General features: G+C 53.9%; 1 protein-coding gene across 4 annotated transcripts in view; it reads left to right on the top strand.

Moving 5' to 3' along the window:
* The window catches only part of crtc3 (CREB regulated transcription coactivator 3), a 94,559-nt gene extending 76,679 nt beyond the window's left edge, over window positions 1–17,880 (top strand). For 2 of the 4 annotated variants that reach the window (XM_042318628.1, XM_042318627.1), the window contains 5 exons: window positions 3,050–3,315; window positions 12,886–13,071; window positions 14,815–14,898; window positions 15,481–15,697; window positions 17,190–17,880. In XM_042318628.1, coding sequence (XP_042174562.1) covers window positions 3,050–3,315; window positions 12,886–13,071; window positions 14,815–14,898; window positions 15,481–15,697; window positions 17,190–17,401 — 965 coding nt within the window. In that variant the 3' untranslated portion in view covers window positions 17,402–17,880. Of the gene's footprint in view, window positions 1–3,049; window positions 3,316–12,885; window positions 13,072–14,814; window positions 14,965–15,480; window positions 15,698–17,189 lie in introns of all 4 variants that reach the window. The other 2 variants (XM_042318626.1, XM_042318625.1) reach the window with 1 other exon arrangement.
* The last annotated feature ends 387 nt before the right edge of the window (window positions 17,881–18,267 follow it).

The following is an 18,267-nucleotide window of genomic DNA, read 5'->3' as shown; positions in this document are numbered from 1 at the left end:
ATTTGTTAACATTTCTTAAAACACAATTCTACTTTCACATTATGGCCAGTGACACAAAATCTCAATTTAATACATTTTAAATTCAGGCTGCAACAACAAAATGTGAAAAAAGTAAAGGGGTGTGAATACTTTCTCAACACAGCGTGTGTGTAGATGGTTGTATGTGTGCAGATGCTGTGTGTCCTCACCGGTGCGCTGGGGGGGCCCTCGGCCCATCTGCTGGTTTATGTGAAAGGGGTCCTGGGGATTCATGGCACTCGTGTGTAGAGCCGAGTCCAAGTTGGTTCTGTGCAGTAGGAGAAGATGGATGGATGGATGGAGGGAGAGGATGGATGGAGGGAGGGAGGATGAGAGAGAGGGAGGATGAGAGAGAGGGAGGATGAGAGAGAGGGAGGATGAGAGAGGGGAGGATGAGAGAGGGAGGATGAGAGAGGGAGGATGAGAGAGGGAGGGATGAGAGAGAGGGAGGAGAGGAGAGGGAGGATGAGAGAGGGGAGGGAGGGAGGGAGGATGAGAGAGAGAGAGAGGATGGAGGGAGGGAGGATGAGAGAGAGGATGGGTGGAGGGAGGAGGAGAGAGAGAGGGAGGAGGGATGGATGGAGGGAGGAGGAGGGGAGGATGGAGGGAGGGAGGGAGGATGAGAGAGAGGAGGAGGAGGAGGGAGGAGGATGGATGGAGGGAGGGAGGGAGGGAGGATGAGAGAGAGGATGGATGGATGGAGGGAGGGAGGAGGAGAGAGAGAGAGAGGAGAGGATGGATGGATGGAGGGAGGAGGAGGAGAGGATGGAGGGAGGGAGGAGGAGGAGGAGGAGAGGATGGAGGCAGGGAGGGAGGAGGAGGAGAGGATGGATGGATGGAGGGAGGGAGGATGAGAGAGAGGATGGATGGAGGGAGGGAGGGAGGATGAGAGAGAGGATGGATGGATGGAGGGAGGAGAGGATGGATGGATGGAGGGAGGATGAGAGAGAGAGAGAAGGAGAGGATGGAGGGAGGGAGGAGGAGGAGAGGATGTTAGTTTTCTGACCCAGTGGTGGAGAGAGGCATTTTACAGTGATACAGCCTGAAATTGGCCAGGGCACTAGAACAGTCTGCAGCACCCGGCCTCACCCTACTAGAATCTGAAGTCAAATGTCTACTGTTTGCTTGTGATCTGGTGCGAGGCTGAGGACGCCTCCAGGCTAGGTCAGAGAGTCATTTTCAACTTTATTTTGTTCAATAGACAGTTGTTAAAAGGGTGATCCAAGCCATGGACCGATCGCCAATAATAAAACAAGGGCCAGCAAGCCAAGACCTTCACATTGGGGGTTTTCTGAACCACATGATTTAATATAAAAATATATTTACGAAAAAAGACATTAAAGGCCCAGTGCAAAAAAAAAAGGGATTTCCCTGCGATTTGTATATATTTCCACACTGTGGTTGGAATAATATAGTGAAAATTATGTTAATAGCCTTTTAGTGGTTTGAAGGGAGAGTAAAGTGAATATAGAGGGATGTCTTTATCCAACCCTCCTCCCTCTGAAATCTACCACTATCTAATCACTCCTTTCTCAAACCCTCTCGCTCTCGCGAACCCTCTCGCTCTCTTGAAACCCTCTCGCTCTCTCGAAACCCTCTCGCTCTCTCGAAACCCTCTCGCTCTCTCGAAACCCTCTCGCGCTCTCTCTCGTACCCTCTCGCGCTCTCTCTCGTACCCTCTCGCTCTCTCTCCCTCTCGTCTCCCTCTCGCGCTCTCTCTCGTACCCTCTCGCGCTCTCTCTCGTACCCTCTCGCGCTCTCTCTCGTACCCTCTCTCTCTCTCGTACCCTCTCGCGCTCTCTCTCTCGCACCTTCTCGCACTCTCTCTCGGGCTCTCTCTCTCAGGCCCTCTCTCTCTCTCTCAGGCCCTCTCTCTCTCTCGGGCCCTCTCGCTCTCTCTCTCTCGGGCCCTCTCGCGCTCTCTCTCTCTCGGGCTCTCTCTCTCGGGCCCTCTCGCTCTCTCTCTCTCTTCTCTCGGGCCCTCTCGCTCTCTCTCTCTCTCTCTCGGGCCCTCTCGCTCTCTCTCTCTCTCTCGGGCCCTCTTGCTCTCTCTCTCTCTCTCTCTCGGGCCCTCTTGCGCTCTCTCTCTCTCTCGGGCCCTCTCGCGCTCTCTCTCTCTCGGGCCCACTCTCTCTCTCTCTCTCTCGGGCCCACTCTCTCTCTCTCGGGCCCCCTCGCTTTTTCTCTGACCCTCTCGCTCTCTCTCGGGCCCCCTTGCTTTTCTCTGACCCTCTCGCTCTCTTTCTGACCCTCTCTCGCTCTCTTTCTGACCCTCTCTCGCTCTCTCTCTGACTCTCTCGCTCTCTCTCTGACCCTCTCTCGCTCTCTCTGACCCTCTCGCTTTCTCTCTGACCCTCTCTCTCTTTCGCTCTCTCTCTGACCCTCTCTCTCTCTCTCTCTGACCCTCTCACTCTCTCTCTCTGACCCTCTCACTCTCTCTCTCTGACCCTCTCTCTCTTTCGCTCTCTCTCTGACCCTCTCTCTCTCTCGCTCTCTCTCTGACCCTCTCTCTCTCGCTTTTTCTCTGACCCTCTCTCTCTCGCTTTTTCTCTGACCCTCTCTCGCTCTCTTTCTGACCCTCTCTCTCTCTCGCTCTCTCTCTGACCCTCTCTCTCTCGCTTTTTCTCTGACCCTCTCTCTCTCGCTTTTTCTCTGACCCTCTCTCGCTTTCTCTCTGAGCCTCTCGCTTTCTCTCTGACCCTCTCGCTTTCTCTCAAACCCTCTCTCGCTTTCTCTCAGACCCTCTCTCGCTCTCTCGGACCCTCTCTCACTGAAAGTTGCTGGATCGACTTACCGAGCCAACAAGGTGAAAAATCTGTCCCTAATTGCTCCTGTAAGTCTCTTTGCTAAATGACTACAGTGTGTGTGTGTGTAGGCACACCTGATAACAATGCTGCATACTACTGATCCATGACCTGGTGCAGAGGAGGGACATTAGGAAATGGGAATGAAATACTCCAAACTGTTAATAATAGTCTGTGGTCTGAATGTGTGACTCAAAAGCCTTCTGTCCCTTCCTTCTTTCTTCCAGGTCTCTCGTCCTCTCTGAGCAATCCTTCCATCCAGAACTCTCTCCAAAACTCCCAGCTGCACTCGTCTCTCAGCAATCCCTCCATCCACTCGTCCCTCCGTCTGACGTCCCTCTCCAGCCCTCCGCAGGGAGCCATGAGCAGCTCGCCTCGCCGCCGCCCGGCTCCCATCAGCCCCCTCACTCTGTCACCCGGCACCGAGCAACGGCGGGGGCTTTCCAAGCAGCTGTCTCCCACAATGTCCCCCTCACTGTCCCCCATCACACAGGTATACACACACAAAAACTCAGGGGAAAAAAAGAAACGCCCTCTCACTGTCAACTGCATTTATTTTCAGCAAATTTAACATGTGTAAATACTTGTATGAACATAACAAGATTCAACAACTGAGACATAAACTGAACAAGTTCCACAGACATGTGACTAATAGAAATGTAATAATGTGTCCCTGAACAAAGGGGGGTCAAAATCAAAAGTAACAGTCAGTATCTGGTGTGGTCACCAGCTGCATTAAGTCCTGCAGTGCATCTCCTCCTCATTGGACTGCACCAGATTTGCCAGTTCTTGCTGTGAGATGTTACCCCACTCTTCCACCAAGGCACCTGCAAGTTCCCAGACATTTCTGGGGGGAATGGCCCTAGCCCTCACCCTCCGATCCAACAGGTCCCAGACGTGCTCAATGGTTTGAGCTCCTGGCTCTTTGCTTTCATGTCTTGCATGAAATCACGCACAGAACGAGCAGTATGGCTGGTGTCATTGTCATGCTGGAGGGTCAGGATGAGCCTGCAGGGAGGGTACCACATGAGGGAGGAGGATGTCTTCCCTGTAACGCACAGTGTTGAGATTGCCTGCAATGACAACAAGCACAGTCCGATGATGCTGTGACACACCACCCCAGACCATGACGGACCCTCCACCTCCAAATTGATCCCACTCCAGAGTACAGGCCTCGGTGTAACGCTCATTCCCTCGTCAATAAACGTGAATCTGACCATCACCCCTGGTGGTACCAAACCGCGACTCGTCAGTGAAGAGCACTTTTTGCCAGCCCTGTCTGGTCCAGCGACTGTGGGTTTGTGCCCATAGGTGTTGTTGTTGCCGGTGATGTCTGTTGAGGACCTGCCTTACAACAGGCCTACAAGCCCTCAGTCCAGCCTCTCTCAGCCTATTGCAGACAGTCTGAGCACTGATGGAGGGATTGTGTGTTCCTGGTGTAACTCGGGCAGTTGTTGCCATCCTGTACCTGTCCCGCAGGTGTGATGTTCGGATGTACTGATCCTGTGCGGGTGTTACACGTGGTCTGCCACTGCAAGGATGATCAGCTGTCCGGCCTGTCTCCCTGTAGCGCTGTCTTAGGCATCGCAATTTATTTCCCTGGCCACATCTGCAGTCTTCATGCCTCATTGCAACATGCCTAAGGCATGTTCACGCAAATGAGCAGGGACCCTGGGCATCTTTCTTTTGGTGTTTTTCGGAGTCAGTAGAAAGGCCTCTTTAGTGTCCTAAGTTTTCATTACTGTGACCTTAATTGCCTACTGTCTGTAAGCTGTTATTGTCTTAATGACCGTTCCACAGGTGCATGTTCATTAATTGTTCATTGAACAAGCATGGGAAACAGTATTTAATCCCTTTACAATGAAAATCTGTGAAGTTATTTAGATTTTTACTAATTATCTTTGAATTACAGGGTCCTGAAAAAGGGACGTTTTTAGTCATACTTACCTTCGCAATACACAGACACACACACACCTCACTACTTACTTAGCTCGCTTTCCCCGGTTAGACAGGCAAGCCAGCAACCGGATGGTTGCCAGTTCGAATCCCGGGTCTGACTGAAAAAATCTGTCAGGAAGTGAACTGGCAACTGGAGGGTTGCTGGTATCAAATCCTGCCGCTGTGCCATTACTCAAGGCACTTAACCCCCAAAACAACTGCTTCACGGGTGTCCAGTGTGGCAGCCCCCTGCTCAAACCACTCCAACCTGTATACTGTTGAAGTCAGAAGTTTACATATGCCAAATACATTTAAACTCACTTTTTCACAATTCCTGACATTTTAATCCTAGTCTTAGGTCAGTTAGGATCACCACTTTATTTTAAGAATGTGAAATGTCAGAATAATAGTAGAGAATGATTTATTTCAGCTTTTATTTCTTTCATCACATTCCCAGTGGGTCAGAAATTTACATACACTCAATTAGTATTTGGTAGCATTGCCTTTAAATTGTTTATCTTGGGACAAACGTTTCGGGTAGCCTTCCTCAAGCTTCCCACAATAAGTTGGGTGAATTTTCCTCCTGACAGAGCTGGTGTAACTGAGTCAGGTTTGTTGGCCTCCTTGCTCTCACACGCCTTTTCAGTTCTGCCCACACATTTTCTATAGGATTGAGGTCAGGGCTTTGTGATGGTCACTCCAATACCTTGACTTTGTTGTCCTTAAGCCATTTTGCCACAACTTTGGAAGTATGCTTGGGGTCATTGTCCATTTGGAAGACCCATTTGCGACCAAGCTTTAACTTCCTGACTGATGTCTTGAGATGTTGCTTCAATATATCCACATCATTTTCCGCCTCATGATGCCATCTATTTTGTGAAGTGCACCAGTCCCTCCTTCAGCAAAGCACCCCAACAACATGATGCTGCCACCCCCACAACATGATGCTGCCACCCCCGTGCTTCACGGTTGGGATGGTGTTCTTCGGCTTGCAAGCCTCCCCCTTTTTCCTCCAAACATAACAATGGTCATTATGGCCAAACAGTTCTATTTTTGTTTCATCAGACCAGAGGACATTTCTCTAAAAAAGTATGATCTTTGTCCCCTTCTGCAGTTGCAAACCGTAGTCTGGCTTTTTTATGGCGGTTTTGGAGCAGTGACTTCTTCCTTGCTGAGCAGCCTTTCAAGTTATATTGATTTAGGACTCGTTTTACTGTGGATATAGATACTTTTGTACCCGTTTCCGCCAGCATCTTCACAAGGTCCTTTGCTGTTGTTCTGGGATAAATTTGCAATTTTTGCACCAAACTACTTTCATCTCTAGGAGACAGAATGTGTCTCCTTCCTGGGCAGTATGACTACTGCATGGTCCCATGGTGTTTATACTTGCGTACTATTGTTTGTACAGATGAACGTGGTACCTTCAGGCGTTTGGAAATTACTTCCAAGGATGAACCAGACTTGTGGAGGTCTACAATTTTTTTTCTGAGGCCTTGGTTTATTTCTTTTGATTTTCCCATGATGTCAAGCAAAGAGTTTGAAGGTAGGCCTTGAAATACATCCACAGGCACACCTCCAATTGACTCAAATTATGTCAATTAACCTATCAGAAGCTTCTAAAGCCATGACATAATTTTCTGGAATTTTCTAAGCTGTTTAAAGGCACAATCATCTAAGTGTATGTACATTTCTGACCCACTGGAATTGTGATACAGTGAATTATAAGTGAAATAATCTGTCTGTAAACAATTGTTGGAAAAATTACTTGTGTCATGCACAAAGTAGATGACTCCAACCTAAGTGTATGTAAACTTCAGACTTCAACTGTATGAGGGTCTTTCGGAGGGGCTGGGTTAAAGCTCAAACTGCTGTCAGAGTTTGAGAGTTGCGTGCTAAACGGATTTCTTGCTGGCCAACAAGTAGCTGATATTAAGCTCGAACTGTGTGCATAACTGCATGCTATAAGATACACGAACTAGCAAACTAACAGCTTTGGGAAACAGTTTTATATAATAAAAAAGAAATACAAATAGTTTTAAGTTTAAATTTAGATGGATTTATTTACATTTAAGAAGTGTTTTATTTATTAGTACATTTTATAGACTGCAGATGACCTTTATCATGATGTTTCAGTAGCCCAAGTGGACCATTGGCGTGGATGATTGACTAGCCCACATGGTGTCCAAATCCTCCCTGGTCCGTAGGCCAGTGAGAATGTCGAGCCCTTTCTTCCTGTAACCAGGAAAGACCCTTGAGGTTAGAAACCCCTTGTTGGGAGGGCAACCTGGCAGCTTCATGTATACTGTGTTTTTGGGGAAAGTCCTCAGTGGTTTAAGGCTAACCTGATATTACATCCCTCCGTTCTCCTTTTCTTACATCTGACATGACCCCTCCCTCTCTCCCTCTAACCCTCCCTCCCTCCCTCCCCCTCCCTCCCTCCCTCCCTCCCTCCCCTCCCTCCCTCCCTCCCTCCCTCCCTCCCTCCCTCCCTCCCTCCCTCCCTCCCTCCCTCCCTCCCTCCCTCCCTCTCTCCCTCTAACCCTCCCTCCCCCCTCTCCCTCCCTCCCTCCCTCCCTCCCTCCCTCCCTCCCTCTACCCTCCCTCCCTCCCTCTCCCTCCCTCTAACCCTCCCTCCCTCCCTCCCTCCCCTCCCTCCCTCCCTCCCCTCCCTCCCCTCCCTCCCTCCCTCCCCTCCCTCCCACCCTCTCCCTCCCTCTAACCCTCCCTCTCCCCCTCTACCCTCCCTCTCCCCTCCCTCCCTCCCTCCCTCCCCCTCCCCTCCCCCTCCCTCCCCTCCCTCCCCTCCCTCTAACCCTCCCTCCTCCCTCTCTCCCTCTAACCCTCCCTCCCACCCTCCCCCTCCTCCTCCAACCCTCCCTCCCTCCCTCCCTCCCTCTAACCCTCCCTCCTCTCCCTCCCTAACCCTCCCTCCCACCCTCTCTCCCTCTCCCCCTCCCTCTAACCCTCCTCCCTCCCTCCCTCCCTCCCCCTCTCCTCCCTCCCTCCCTCCATCCCTCTCTCCCTCTAACCCTCCCCCACCCTCTCCTCCCTCCCTCCCTCTCTCCCTCCCTCCCTCCCTCCCTCCTCTCTCCCTCCCTCTAACCCTCCCTCCCACCCTCTCTCCCTCTAACCCTCCCTCCCACCCTCTCTCCCTCTAACCCTCCCTCCCACCCTCTCTCCCTCCCTCCCTCCCTCTAACCCTCCCTCCCTCCCTCTCTCCCTCTAACCCTCCCTCCCCCTCTCTCCCTCTAACCCTCCCTCCCTCCCTCCCTCCCACCCTCTCTCCCTCTAACCCTCCCTCCCTCCCTCCCTCTCTCCCTCCCTCCCTCCCTCCTCCCTCCCTCTAACCCTCCCTCCCACCCTCTCTCCCTCTAACCCTCCCTCCCCCTCACCCTCTCTCCCCCTCTAACCCTCCCTCCCACCCTCCCTCCTCCCTCCTCCCTCCCCTCCCTCCCTCCCTCTAACCCTCCCTCCCACCCTCTCCCCTCCCTCCCTCCCTCCCTCCCTCCCTCTCTCCCTCTAACCCTCCCTCCCTCCCTCTCCCTCCCTCTAACCCTCCCTCCCCCCCTCTCTCCCTCTAACCCTCCCTCCCACCCTCTCCCCTCTAACCCTCCCCCACCCTCTCCCTCTAACCCTCCCTCCCACCCTCTCTCCCTCTAACCCTCCCTCCCACCCTCTCTCCCTCTAACCCTCCCTCCCTCCCTCTCCCCTCTAACCCTCCCTCCCACCCTCTCTCCCTCTAACCCTCCCTCCCACCCTCTCTCCCTCCCTCCCTCCTCCCTCTCCCCTCCCTAACCCTCCCTCCCTCTCCTCTCTCCCTCCCTCCCACCCTCCCTCCCCTCCCTCCCTCCCTCCCTAACCCTCCCTCCCTCCCTCTCTCTCTAACCCTCCTCCCACCCTCCCCTCTAACCCTCCCTCCCACTCCCTCTAACCCTCCCTCCCTCCCTCCCTCCCTCCCTCCCCCTCTAACCCTCCCTCCCACCCTCTCTCCCTCTAACCCTCCCTCTCTCTCCCTCTAACCCTCCCTCCCACCCTCTCTCCCTCTAACCCTCCCTCCCACCCTCTCTCCCTCTAACCCTCCCTCCCACCCTCTCTCCCTCTAACCCTCCCTCCCCCTCCCCTCTCCTCCCTCTAACCCTCCCTCCCTCCCTCTCTCCTCCCTCTAACCCTCCCTCCCACCCTCTCTCCCTCTAACCCTCCCTCCCACCCCCACCTCCCTCCTCCCCTCTCTCCCTCCCTCCCTCCCCCTCTCTCCCTCTAACCCTCCCTCCCCCTCCCTCCCTCCCTCCCTCTAACCCTCCCTCCCACCCTCTCTCCCTCTAACCCTCCCTCCCTCCCTCTCTCCCCCTCTAACCCTCCCTCCCTCCCTCTCCCTCTAACCCTCCCTCCCTCCCTCCCTCCCCCACCCTCTCCCTCTAACCCTCCCTCCCACCCTCTCTCCCTCCCTCTAACCCTCCCTCCCCTCTAACCCTCTCTCCCTCTAACCCTCCCTCCCTCCCTCTCCCCTCCCTAACCCTCCCTCCCACCCTCTCCCTCCCTCTCCCCCTCCCTCCCACCCTCTCTCCCTCTAACCCTCCCTCCCACCCTCTCTCCCTCTAACCCTCCCTCCCTCCCTCTCTCCCTCTAACCCTCCCTCCCACCCTCTCCCCTCTAACCCTCCTTCCCACCCTCTCTCCCTCTAACCCTCCCTCCCTCCCTCTCTCCCTCTAACCCTCCCTCCCACCCCTCCCTCCCTCCCTCTAACCCTCCCTCCCACCCTCTCTCCCTCTCCCCCTCCTCCCTCCCTCCCTCCCTCCCTAACCCTCCCTCCCTCCCTCCTCTAACCCTCCCTCCCTCCCTCTCTCCCTCTAACCCTCCCTCCCTCCCTCTCTCCCTCCCCACCCTCCCTCCCTCCCCTCTCTCCCTCTAACCCTCCCTCCCACCCTCTCTCCCTCTAACCCTCCCCCTCCCCCTCTAACCCTCCCTCCCACCCTCCCTCCTAACCCTCCCTCCCCTCCCTCTCTCCCTCTAACCCTCCCTCCCCACCCTCTCTCCCTCTAACCCTCCCTCCCACCCTCTCTCCCTCTAACCCTCCCTCCCACCCTCTCTCCCTCTAACCCTCCCTCCCACCATCTCTCCCTCTAACCCTCCCTCCCACCCTCCCTCCCACTCCCTCTAACCCTCCCCCACCCTCCCTCCCTCTCCCTCCCTCCCTCCCTCTCCCCTCTAACCCTCCCTCCCCCCTCCTCTAACCCTCCCTCCACCCTCTCTCCCTCTAACCCTCCCTCCCACCCTCTCTCCCTCTAACCCTCCCTCCCACCCTCTCTCCCTCCCAACCCTCCCTCCCTCCCCCTCTCTCCCTCTAACCCCCCCACCCACCCTCTCCCTCCCTCTAACCCTCCCTCTCTCTCTCTCCCTCTAACCCTCCCTCCCTCCCTCTACCCTCCCACCCTCTCCCCTCTAACCCTCCCTCCCACCCTCTCTCCCTCTAACCCTCCCTCCCACCCTCTCTCCCTCTAACCCTCCCTCCCTCCCTCCCTCTAACCCTCCCTCCCACCCTCTCTCCCTCTAACCCCTCCTCCCTCTCTCCCTCTAACCCTCCCTCCCACCCCTCTCCTCTAACCCTCCCTCCCACCCTCTCTCCCTCTAACCTCCCTCCCACCCTCTCTCCCTCTAACCCTCCCTCCCACCCTCTCTCCCTCTAACCCTCCCTCCCACCCTCTCCTCCTAACCCTCCCTCCCACCCTCTCCCCTCTCCCTCCCACCCTCTCTCCCTCTAACCCTCCCTCTAACCCTCCCTCCTAACCCTCCCTCCCACCCCTCCCTCCCACCCTCTCCCTCTAACCCTCCCTCCCACCCTCTCTCCCTCTAACCCTCCCTCCCACCCTCTCTCCCTCTAACCCTCCCTCCCACCCTCTCTCCCTCTAACCCTCCCTCCCACCCTCTCTCCCTCTAACCCTCCCTCCCACCCTCTCCCCTCTAACCCTCCCTCCCACCCTCTCTCCCTCTAACCCTCCCTCCCACCATCTCTCCCTCTAACCCCCCCTCCCTCCCTCCTCCCACCTAACCCTCCCTCCCTCCTCCTCTCTCCCTCCCTCCCCCCACCCTCCCTCTAACCCTCCCTCCCACCCTCTCTCCCTCTAACCCTCCCTCCCTCCCTCTCTCCTCTCCCCCCCCCCTCCACCCTCTCTCCCTCTAACCCTCCCTCCCACCCTCTCCCTCCCTCCTTCCCTCTCCCTCCCCTCTAACCCTCCCTCCCCCTCTCCCTAACCCTCCCCACCCTCCTCTAACCCTCCCTCCCACCATCTCTCCCTCCCCTCCCTCCCACCATCTCCCTCTAACCCCCACCAACCCTCCCTCTCCCTCCTCCCTCTCCTCTAACCCTCCCTCCCTCCCTCCCTCTAACCCTCCCTCCCACCCCCTCTAACCCTCCCTCCCACCCCTCTCCCTCTCCCCTCCCTCCCTAACCCCCTCCCACCATCTCCCTCTAACCCCCTCCCACCCTCTCTCCCTCCCTCCTCCCTCCCCCCTCCTCCCTCCCACCCCTCCCTCTAACCCTCCCTCCCCCCTCTCTCCCTCTAACCCTCCCTCCCTCCATCTCTCCCTCTAACCCTCCCTCCCCCTCTAACCCTCCCTCCCTCCCTCTAACCCTCTCTCCCTCTAACCCCCTCCCCCTCCCTCCCTCTAACCCTCCCTCCCTCCCTCCCTCCCTCCCTCCCACCCTCCCCTCTAACCCTCCCTCCCCCATCTCTCTCTAACCCTCCCTCCCACCATCTCTCCTCCCTAACCCTCCCTCCCTCCCTCCCTCCCCCCTCTCCCTCCCACCCTCTCTCCCTCTAACCCCTCCCTCCCTCCTCCCTCTAACTCCCTCCTCACCTCTCCCTCCCCCTCCCTCCCTCCCCTCTAACCCTCCCTCCCTCCCCTCCCCTCTAACCCTCCCTCCCACCCTCTCTCCCTCTAACCCTCCCTCCCTCCTCTCCCCTCTAACCCTCCCCCCCACCATCTCCCCTCTAACCCTCCCTCCCTCCCTCTCTCCTCTAACCCTCCCCCACCTCTCCCTCCCTCCACCCTCCTCCCTCTAACCCTCCCTCCCTCCCCTCTAACCCTCCCTCCCTCCCTCCCCTCCCTCCTCCCTCTAACCCTCCCTCCTCTCCCTCTAACCCTCCCTCCCACCATCCATCTCCCCCTAACCCTCCCTCCCTAACCCTCTCTCCCCCTCTAACCCTCCCTCCCACCATCCCCTCTAACCCTCCCTCCACCACCCTCCCTCCCTAACCCTCCCTCCCCTCCCTCCCTCTCCCCTCTCTAACCCTCCCCTCCCTCCCCCATCTCTCCTCTAACCCTCCCTCCCACCATCTCTCCCTCTAACCCTCCTCCCTCCCTCCCACCATCTCTCCCTCCCTCCCTCCCCACCCTCTAACCCTCCTCCCACCATCTCTCCCTCTAACCCTCCCTCCCACCATCTCTCCCTCTAACCCTCCCTCCCTCCCTCTCTCCCTCCCTCCCACCCTCCCTCCCACCCTCTCTCCCTCTAACCCTCCCTCCCACCCTCTCCCCTCCTAACCCTCCCTCCCTCCCTCCCTCCCCCTCTAACCCCCTCCCTCCCCTCCCCCTCTAACCCTCCCCCACCTCTCCCTCTAACCCTCCTCCCACCCTCTCTCCCTCTCTAACCCTCCCTCCCTCCCTCCCTCTAACCCTCCCTCCCTCTCCCTCCCCTCTCTCCCTCTAACCCTCCCTCCCACCATCTCTCCCTCTAACCCTCCCTCCCACCCTCCCTCCCTCCCTCTAACCCTCCCTCCCTCCCTCTCTAACCCTCCCTCCCACCATCTCTCCCTCTAACCCTCCCTCCCCCTCTACCCTCTCCCCTCTAACCCTCCCTCCCACCCTCTCTCCCTCTAACCCTCCCTCCCACCCTCTCTCCCTCTAACCCTCCCTCCCACCATCTCCCTCTCCCTCTAACCCTCCCTCCCACCATCTCTCCCTCTACCCTCCTCCCTCCCTCTCTCCCTCTAACCCCCTCCCTCCCTCTCTCCCTCTAACCCTCCCTCCCACCCTCTCTCCCTCTAACCCTCCCTCCCACCATCTCTCCCTCTAACCCTCCCTCCCACCCTCTAACCCTCCCTCTTTCTTTTTGTCTTTTTTTCAGGGGGTTGCCTTGGACACCAGCAGCTTGCCAATGGAGCCTCCCCCTCCCTACCCTCTCTACCAACAGCTACACCAACAGTCCCAGCATTCAATGGGGCAACAACAACGCCAGCAACAACGTCATCATCAGCATCAACAGCAGCCAGTGTCCCCTCTGCAGAACATCTCTCTGGACTTTAACTCTGGTGTAAGTGTTTGTCTGTGTGTCTGGATATGTCTATGTTCTAAAGCCAAATACATATCCAAAAACTGTCTAGAGAAATGTACTACAGCCTAGATTAGTTGAAAAATCATCCCTTTGAACAGTGTATCCATTTAGGGAAACACTTGTATATGCAGATAGTATCTCTGAGTCTTTGCCCCAATGTTGTATGTCTCATACACTTCTGTTGCTGGCCTAGTGTCTAATGTCAGAGACTGTTGGCGTGCTCTGATAAGGAGATGGGGATATTATTCTGCTTCAGTACCACTCCAGACACACACACACAGCCACTAGACTCAACCATTTCCTGGAACCCAAATGTTATTTGTCTAACTCTGTAGTCTGTGGTTGATAAACACCAAATTCGTGGAAGGAAGGAAGCAGACCCAAATTCTAAAGAACTAAAAACATCCTTGGTTGCATCACAAATGGAACCCTATTCCCTACACAGTGCACTACTACTAACCAGAGCCTTATGGGTAGGGTTCAAAAGAAATGCACTAAATGGTAGCGCTGCTCTATTAGAGCGATTTGTAGGCAGTTAAATGTTACTAACTTGGTAAATCACTGCCTTAGACCTGGTAACTAAACTCTCAGAGCACTGTCCATTCTGTCTTCTCCTAATCCACCTCTTCTCTCTCTTCATCTGTCGTCTCCTAATCCACCTCTTCTCTCTCTTCATCTGTCTCCTCCTAATCCATCTCTTCTCTCTCTTCATCTGTCTCCTCCTAATCCATCTCTTCTCTCTTCATCTGTCTCCTCCTAATCCATCTCTTCTCTCTTCATTTGTCTCCTCCTAATCCATCTCTTCTCTCTCTTCATTTGTCTCCTCCTAATCCATCTTTCTCTCTCTTCATCTGTCTCCTCCTCATCCATCTCTTCTCTCTCTTCATCTGTCTCCTCCTAATCCATCTCTTCTCTCTTCATCTGTCTCCTCCTAATCCATCTCTTCTCTCTCTTCATCTGTCTCCTCCTAATCCATCTCTTCTCTCTCTTCATCTGTCTCCTCCTAATCCATCTCTTCTCTCTCTTCATCTGTCTCCTCCTAATCCATCTCTTCTCTCTCTTCATCTGTCTCCTCCTAATCCATCTCTTCTCTCTCTTCATCTGTCTCCTCCTAATCCATCTCTTCTCTCTCTTCATCTGTCTCCTCCTAATCCATCTCTTCTCTCTCTTCATCTGTCTCCTCCTAATCCATCTCTTCTCTCTCTTCATCTGTCTCCTCCTAATCCATCTCTTCTCTCTCTTCATCTGTCTCTCCTAATCCATCTCTTCTCTCTCTTCATCTGTCTCCTCCTAATCCATCTCTTCTCTCTCTTCATCTGTCTCCTCCTAATCCATCTCTTCTCTCTCTTCATCTGTCTCCTCCTAATCCATCTCTTCTCTCTCTTCATCTGTCTCCTCCTAATCCATCTCTTCTCTCTCTTCATCTGTCTCCTCCTAATCCAGCTCTTCTCTCTCTTCATCTGTCTCCTCATAATCCAGCTCTTCTCTCTCTTCATCTGTCTCCTCATAATCCAGCTCTTCTCTCTCTTCATCTGTCTCCTCATAATCCATCTCTTCTCTCTCCATCTGTCTCCTCCTAATCCAGCTCTTCTCTCTCTTCATCTGTCTCCTCATAATCCATCTCTTCTCTCTCTTCATCTGTCTCCTCCTAATCCATCTCTTCATCTGTCTCCTCCTAATCCATGTCTTCTCTCTCCCCATCTGTCCCTCTTCTTCCCACAGCATAACAACATGGCGGCGTTCTTCAATGACCCGTTCATGGACCCACAGTTCTCCAGTCGCCAGGCCAAGGCACTGTCCTACCAGGTAAACCACCGGGGAGAAGTCTCTAGAGAAGGATCCTCCGGAAAGGACTTCATTCCCTCATTCACAGTTAGTATCTGAAGTGTTTTTTTTAGTTCAGTGATGGGTTTAGGCCTGCCAAAGTGAATTAAAGGGATAGTTTACTCAAAAATGGCACAAATCGCATCAGCACTGTTTTTGCACTGTTCAGAAAGTGCTTCTTCTTGAAAACTTGACTGCTGACAAGCACAATATTTTGGGACTGTATTAACAGTGGACTAATGAGCAAAATACTAAATGATTGTTTGAGAACTATCCCTTTAAAATCTCTTAATTGATGGGTAGAAGTTTTAGGGGTGTAATTGTGGCAACCAGATATTTGTAGTTCTATGATATATCATGTGCTGTGGAGTAGTGAACCAAGTCCGCTCAAGAGTATGCTTGGTTTGGTCATTGGTTGGTCATTTGGAATGGTTGTTTGTCATTGATTGGTCATCTGTAATGGTTGTGTTTGACCTTTGCCCCCCCCATCACCACCATCTCTTTTCTCTCTCTCCCCTCCCATCCCTCCTCTCCCATCTCTATCTCTTCCTGCCTCCTCTTCAGTTGGACCAGTTCAGCATGTTGGAGAGTGCCATGAGCCAAATTGCAGGCGGTTCGTGTTTCGACCCGTCCTCGCCCTCTTCCTCGCCCCTATACTGCTCGCAGGCTGCTCTCATGGGCCTGGGTGGGAGCCACGGCAACTTGCAGGACCAGCTGCAGCAGATGAGACCCAACAACAACTACAACTGCAGTGGAGGGGTGCCCAATATCATACTGACTGGTAGGTGGAGGGGTGCCCAATATCATACTGACTGGTAGGTGGAGGGGTGCCCAATATCATACTGACTGGTAGGTGGAGGGGTGCCCAATATCATAATAACTGGTAGGTGGAGGGGTGCCCAATATCATACTGACTGGTAGGTGGAGGGGTGCCCAATATCATACTGACTGGTAGGTGGAGGGGTGCCCAATATCATACTGACTGGTAGGTGGAGGGGTGCCCAATATCATACTGACTGGTAGGTGGAGGGGTGCCCAATATCATACTGACTGGTAGGTGGAGGGGTGCCAATATCATACTGACTGGTAGGTGGAGGGGTGCCCAATATCATAATAACTGGTAGGTGGAGGGTTGCCCAATATCATAATAACTGGTAGGTGGAGGGGTGCCCAATATCATACTGACTGGTAGGTGGAGGGGTGCCCAATATCATACTGACTGGTAGGTGGAGGGGTGCCCAATATCATAATAACTGGTAGGTGGAGGGGTGCCCAATATCATAATAACTGGTAGGTGGAGGGGTGCCCAATATCATACTGACTGGTAGGTGGAGGGGTGCCCAATATCATACTGACTGGTAGGTGGAGGGGTGCCCAATATCATACTGACTGGTAGGTGAAGGGGTGTCCAGCATCATACCGACTGGTAGGTGGAGGGGTGCCCAATATCATACTGACTGGTAGGTGGAGGGGTGCCCAATATCATACTGACTGGTAGGTGGAGGGGTGCCCAATATCATACTGACTGGTAGGTGGAGGGGTGCCCAATATCATACTGACTGGTAGGTGGAGGGGTGCCCAATATCATACTGACTGGTAGGTGGAGGGGTGCCCAATATCATACCGACTGGTAGGTGAAGGGGTGCCCAATATCATACTGACTGGTAGGTGGAGGGGTGCCCAATATCATACTGACTGGTAGGTGGAGGGGTGCCCAATATCATACTGACTGGTAGGTGCAGGGGTGTCCAGCATCATACCGACTGGTACGGTAGGTGGAGGGGTGCCCAATATCATACCGACTGGTACGGTAGGTGGAGGGGTGCCCAATATCATACTGACTGGTAGGTGGAGGGGTGCCCAGCATCATACCGACTGGTACGGTAGGTAGAGGGGTGCCCAATATCATACTGACTGGTAGGTGGAGGGGTGCCCAGCATCATACCGACTGGTACGGTAGGTGGAGGTGTGTCCAGCATCATACCGACTGGTACGGTAGGTAGAGGGGTGCCCAATATCATACTGACTGGTAGGTGGAGGGGTGCCCAGCATCATACCGACTGGTACGGTAGGTGGAGGTGTGTCCAGCATCATACTGACTGGTAGACCAGGGAGTGCGTGTGTGGCTGTGAGGAGTGGAAGTTTCAATGACTTGAGTCACTAACTTCATCCGTCTCTCCTTCTCTCCCCCACTTTCTCTTCCTCCTCTCTTTATCCTCTCTCTCCTGTCCGTTCCCCCTTTTTCTCCCTGTCGCCCCCCCATCCCTCCATAGATGACTCCAACCCCAGTCATTCCAAGGACATCAGCAGTGCCATGTCGGCCGGCAACATGGCTGACTGTTTCGACTCGGAGGTGAGCTTCCCACTGGAGGATGAGCTGCGCATCGAGCCCTTGAGCCTGGATGGTCTGAACATGCTCAGTGACCCCGACATGGTGCTCTCTGACCCCTCGGTGGAGGACAGTTTCCGCAGCGACAGACTGTAATCGGGCACGCACACATACACACACAGACTGTATAGGCCAGGTAGCGTGGGTTAAACTTGAATGACCCCCACCTCCCTCACACACTCATGGCATACATATGCAATTTTTTAAGGCATTTACACACACACACACACACTATTACAGAGGAATAGACTTGTGTACAATCACTGTTTACATGGGCTTCACATGTAAATGCCACACACACACACGCTCATACCTACGTTGTGCATAGTCATTTGGAACGGATGGACGGATGTACCATTGATTGATATTCTTTTTTATTTTTTACCAACATTACATCAGCACTGAGCATTACTATAACGGTACTATAACGTTCCTATAGTGTTCCTCCACCTATATACAGTTGAAGTCTGAAGTTTACATACACTTAGGTTGGAGTTATTAAAACTCGTTTTTCAACCACTCCACAAATTTCTTGTTAACAAACTCTAGTTTTGGCAAGTCTGTTAGGACATCTACTTTGTGCATGACACAAGTCATTTTCCCAACAATTGTTTACATACAGATTATTTCACTTATAATTCACGGTATCACAATTCCAGTGGGTCAGAAGTTTACATATACTAAGTTGACTGTGCCTTCAAACAGCTTGGAAAATTCCAGAAAATCATGTCATGGCTTTAGAAGCTTCTGATAGGCTAAATGAGATCCTTTGAATCAATTGGAGGTGTACCTGTGGATGTATTTCAAGGCCTACCTTCAAAGTCAAGCAAAGAGGCACTGAGATCATGGGAAAATCAAAAGAAATCAGCCAAGACCTCAGAAAAGACCTCCACAAGTCTGGTTCATCCTTGGAGCAATTTCCAAATGCCTGAAGGTACCATGCTCATCTGTACAAACAATAG

This window comes from Oncorhynchus tshawytscha, unplaced genomic scaffold (genome assembly GCF_018296145.1).
Source record: "Oncorhynchus tshawytscha isolate Ot180627B unplaced genomic scaffold, Otsh_v2.0 Un_scaffold_530_pilon_pilon, whole genome shotgun sequence".
NCBI lineage: Eukaryota > Metazoa > Chordata > Actinopteri > Salmoniformes > Salmonidae > Oncorhynchus > Oncorhynchus tshawytscha.
This window is presented reverse-complemented; position numbering and strand designations above follow the sequence as displayed.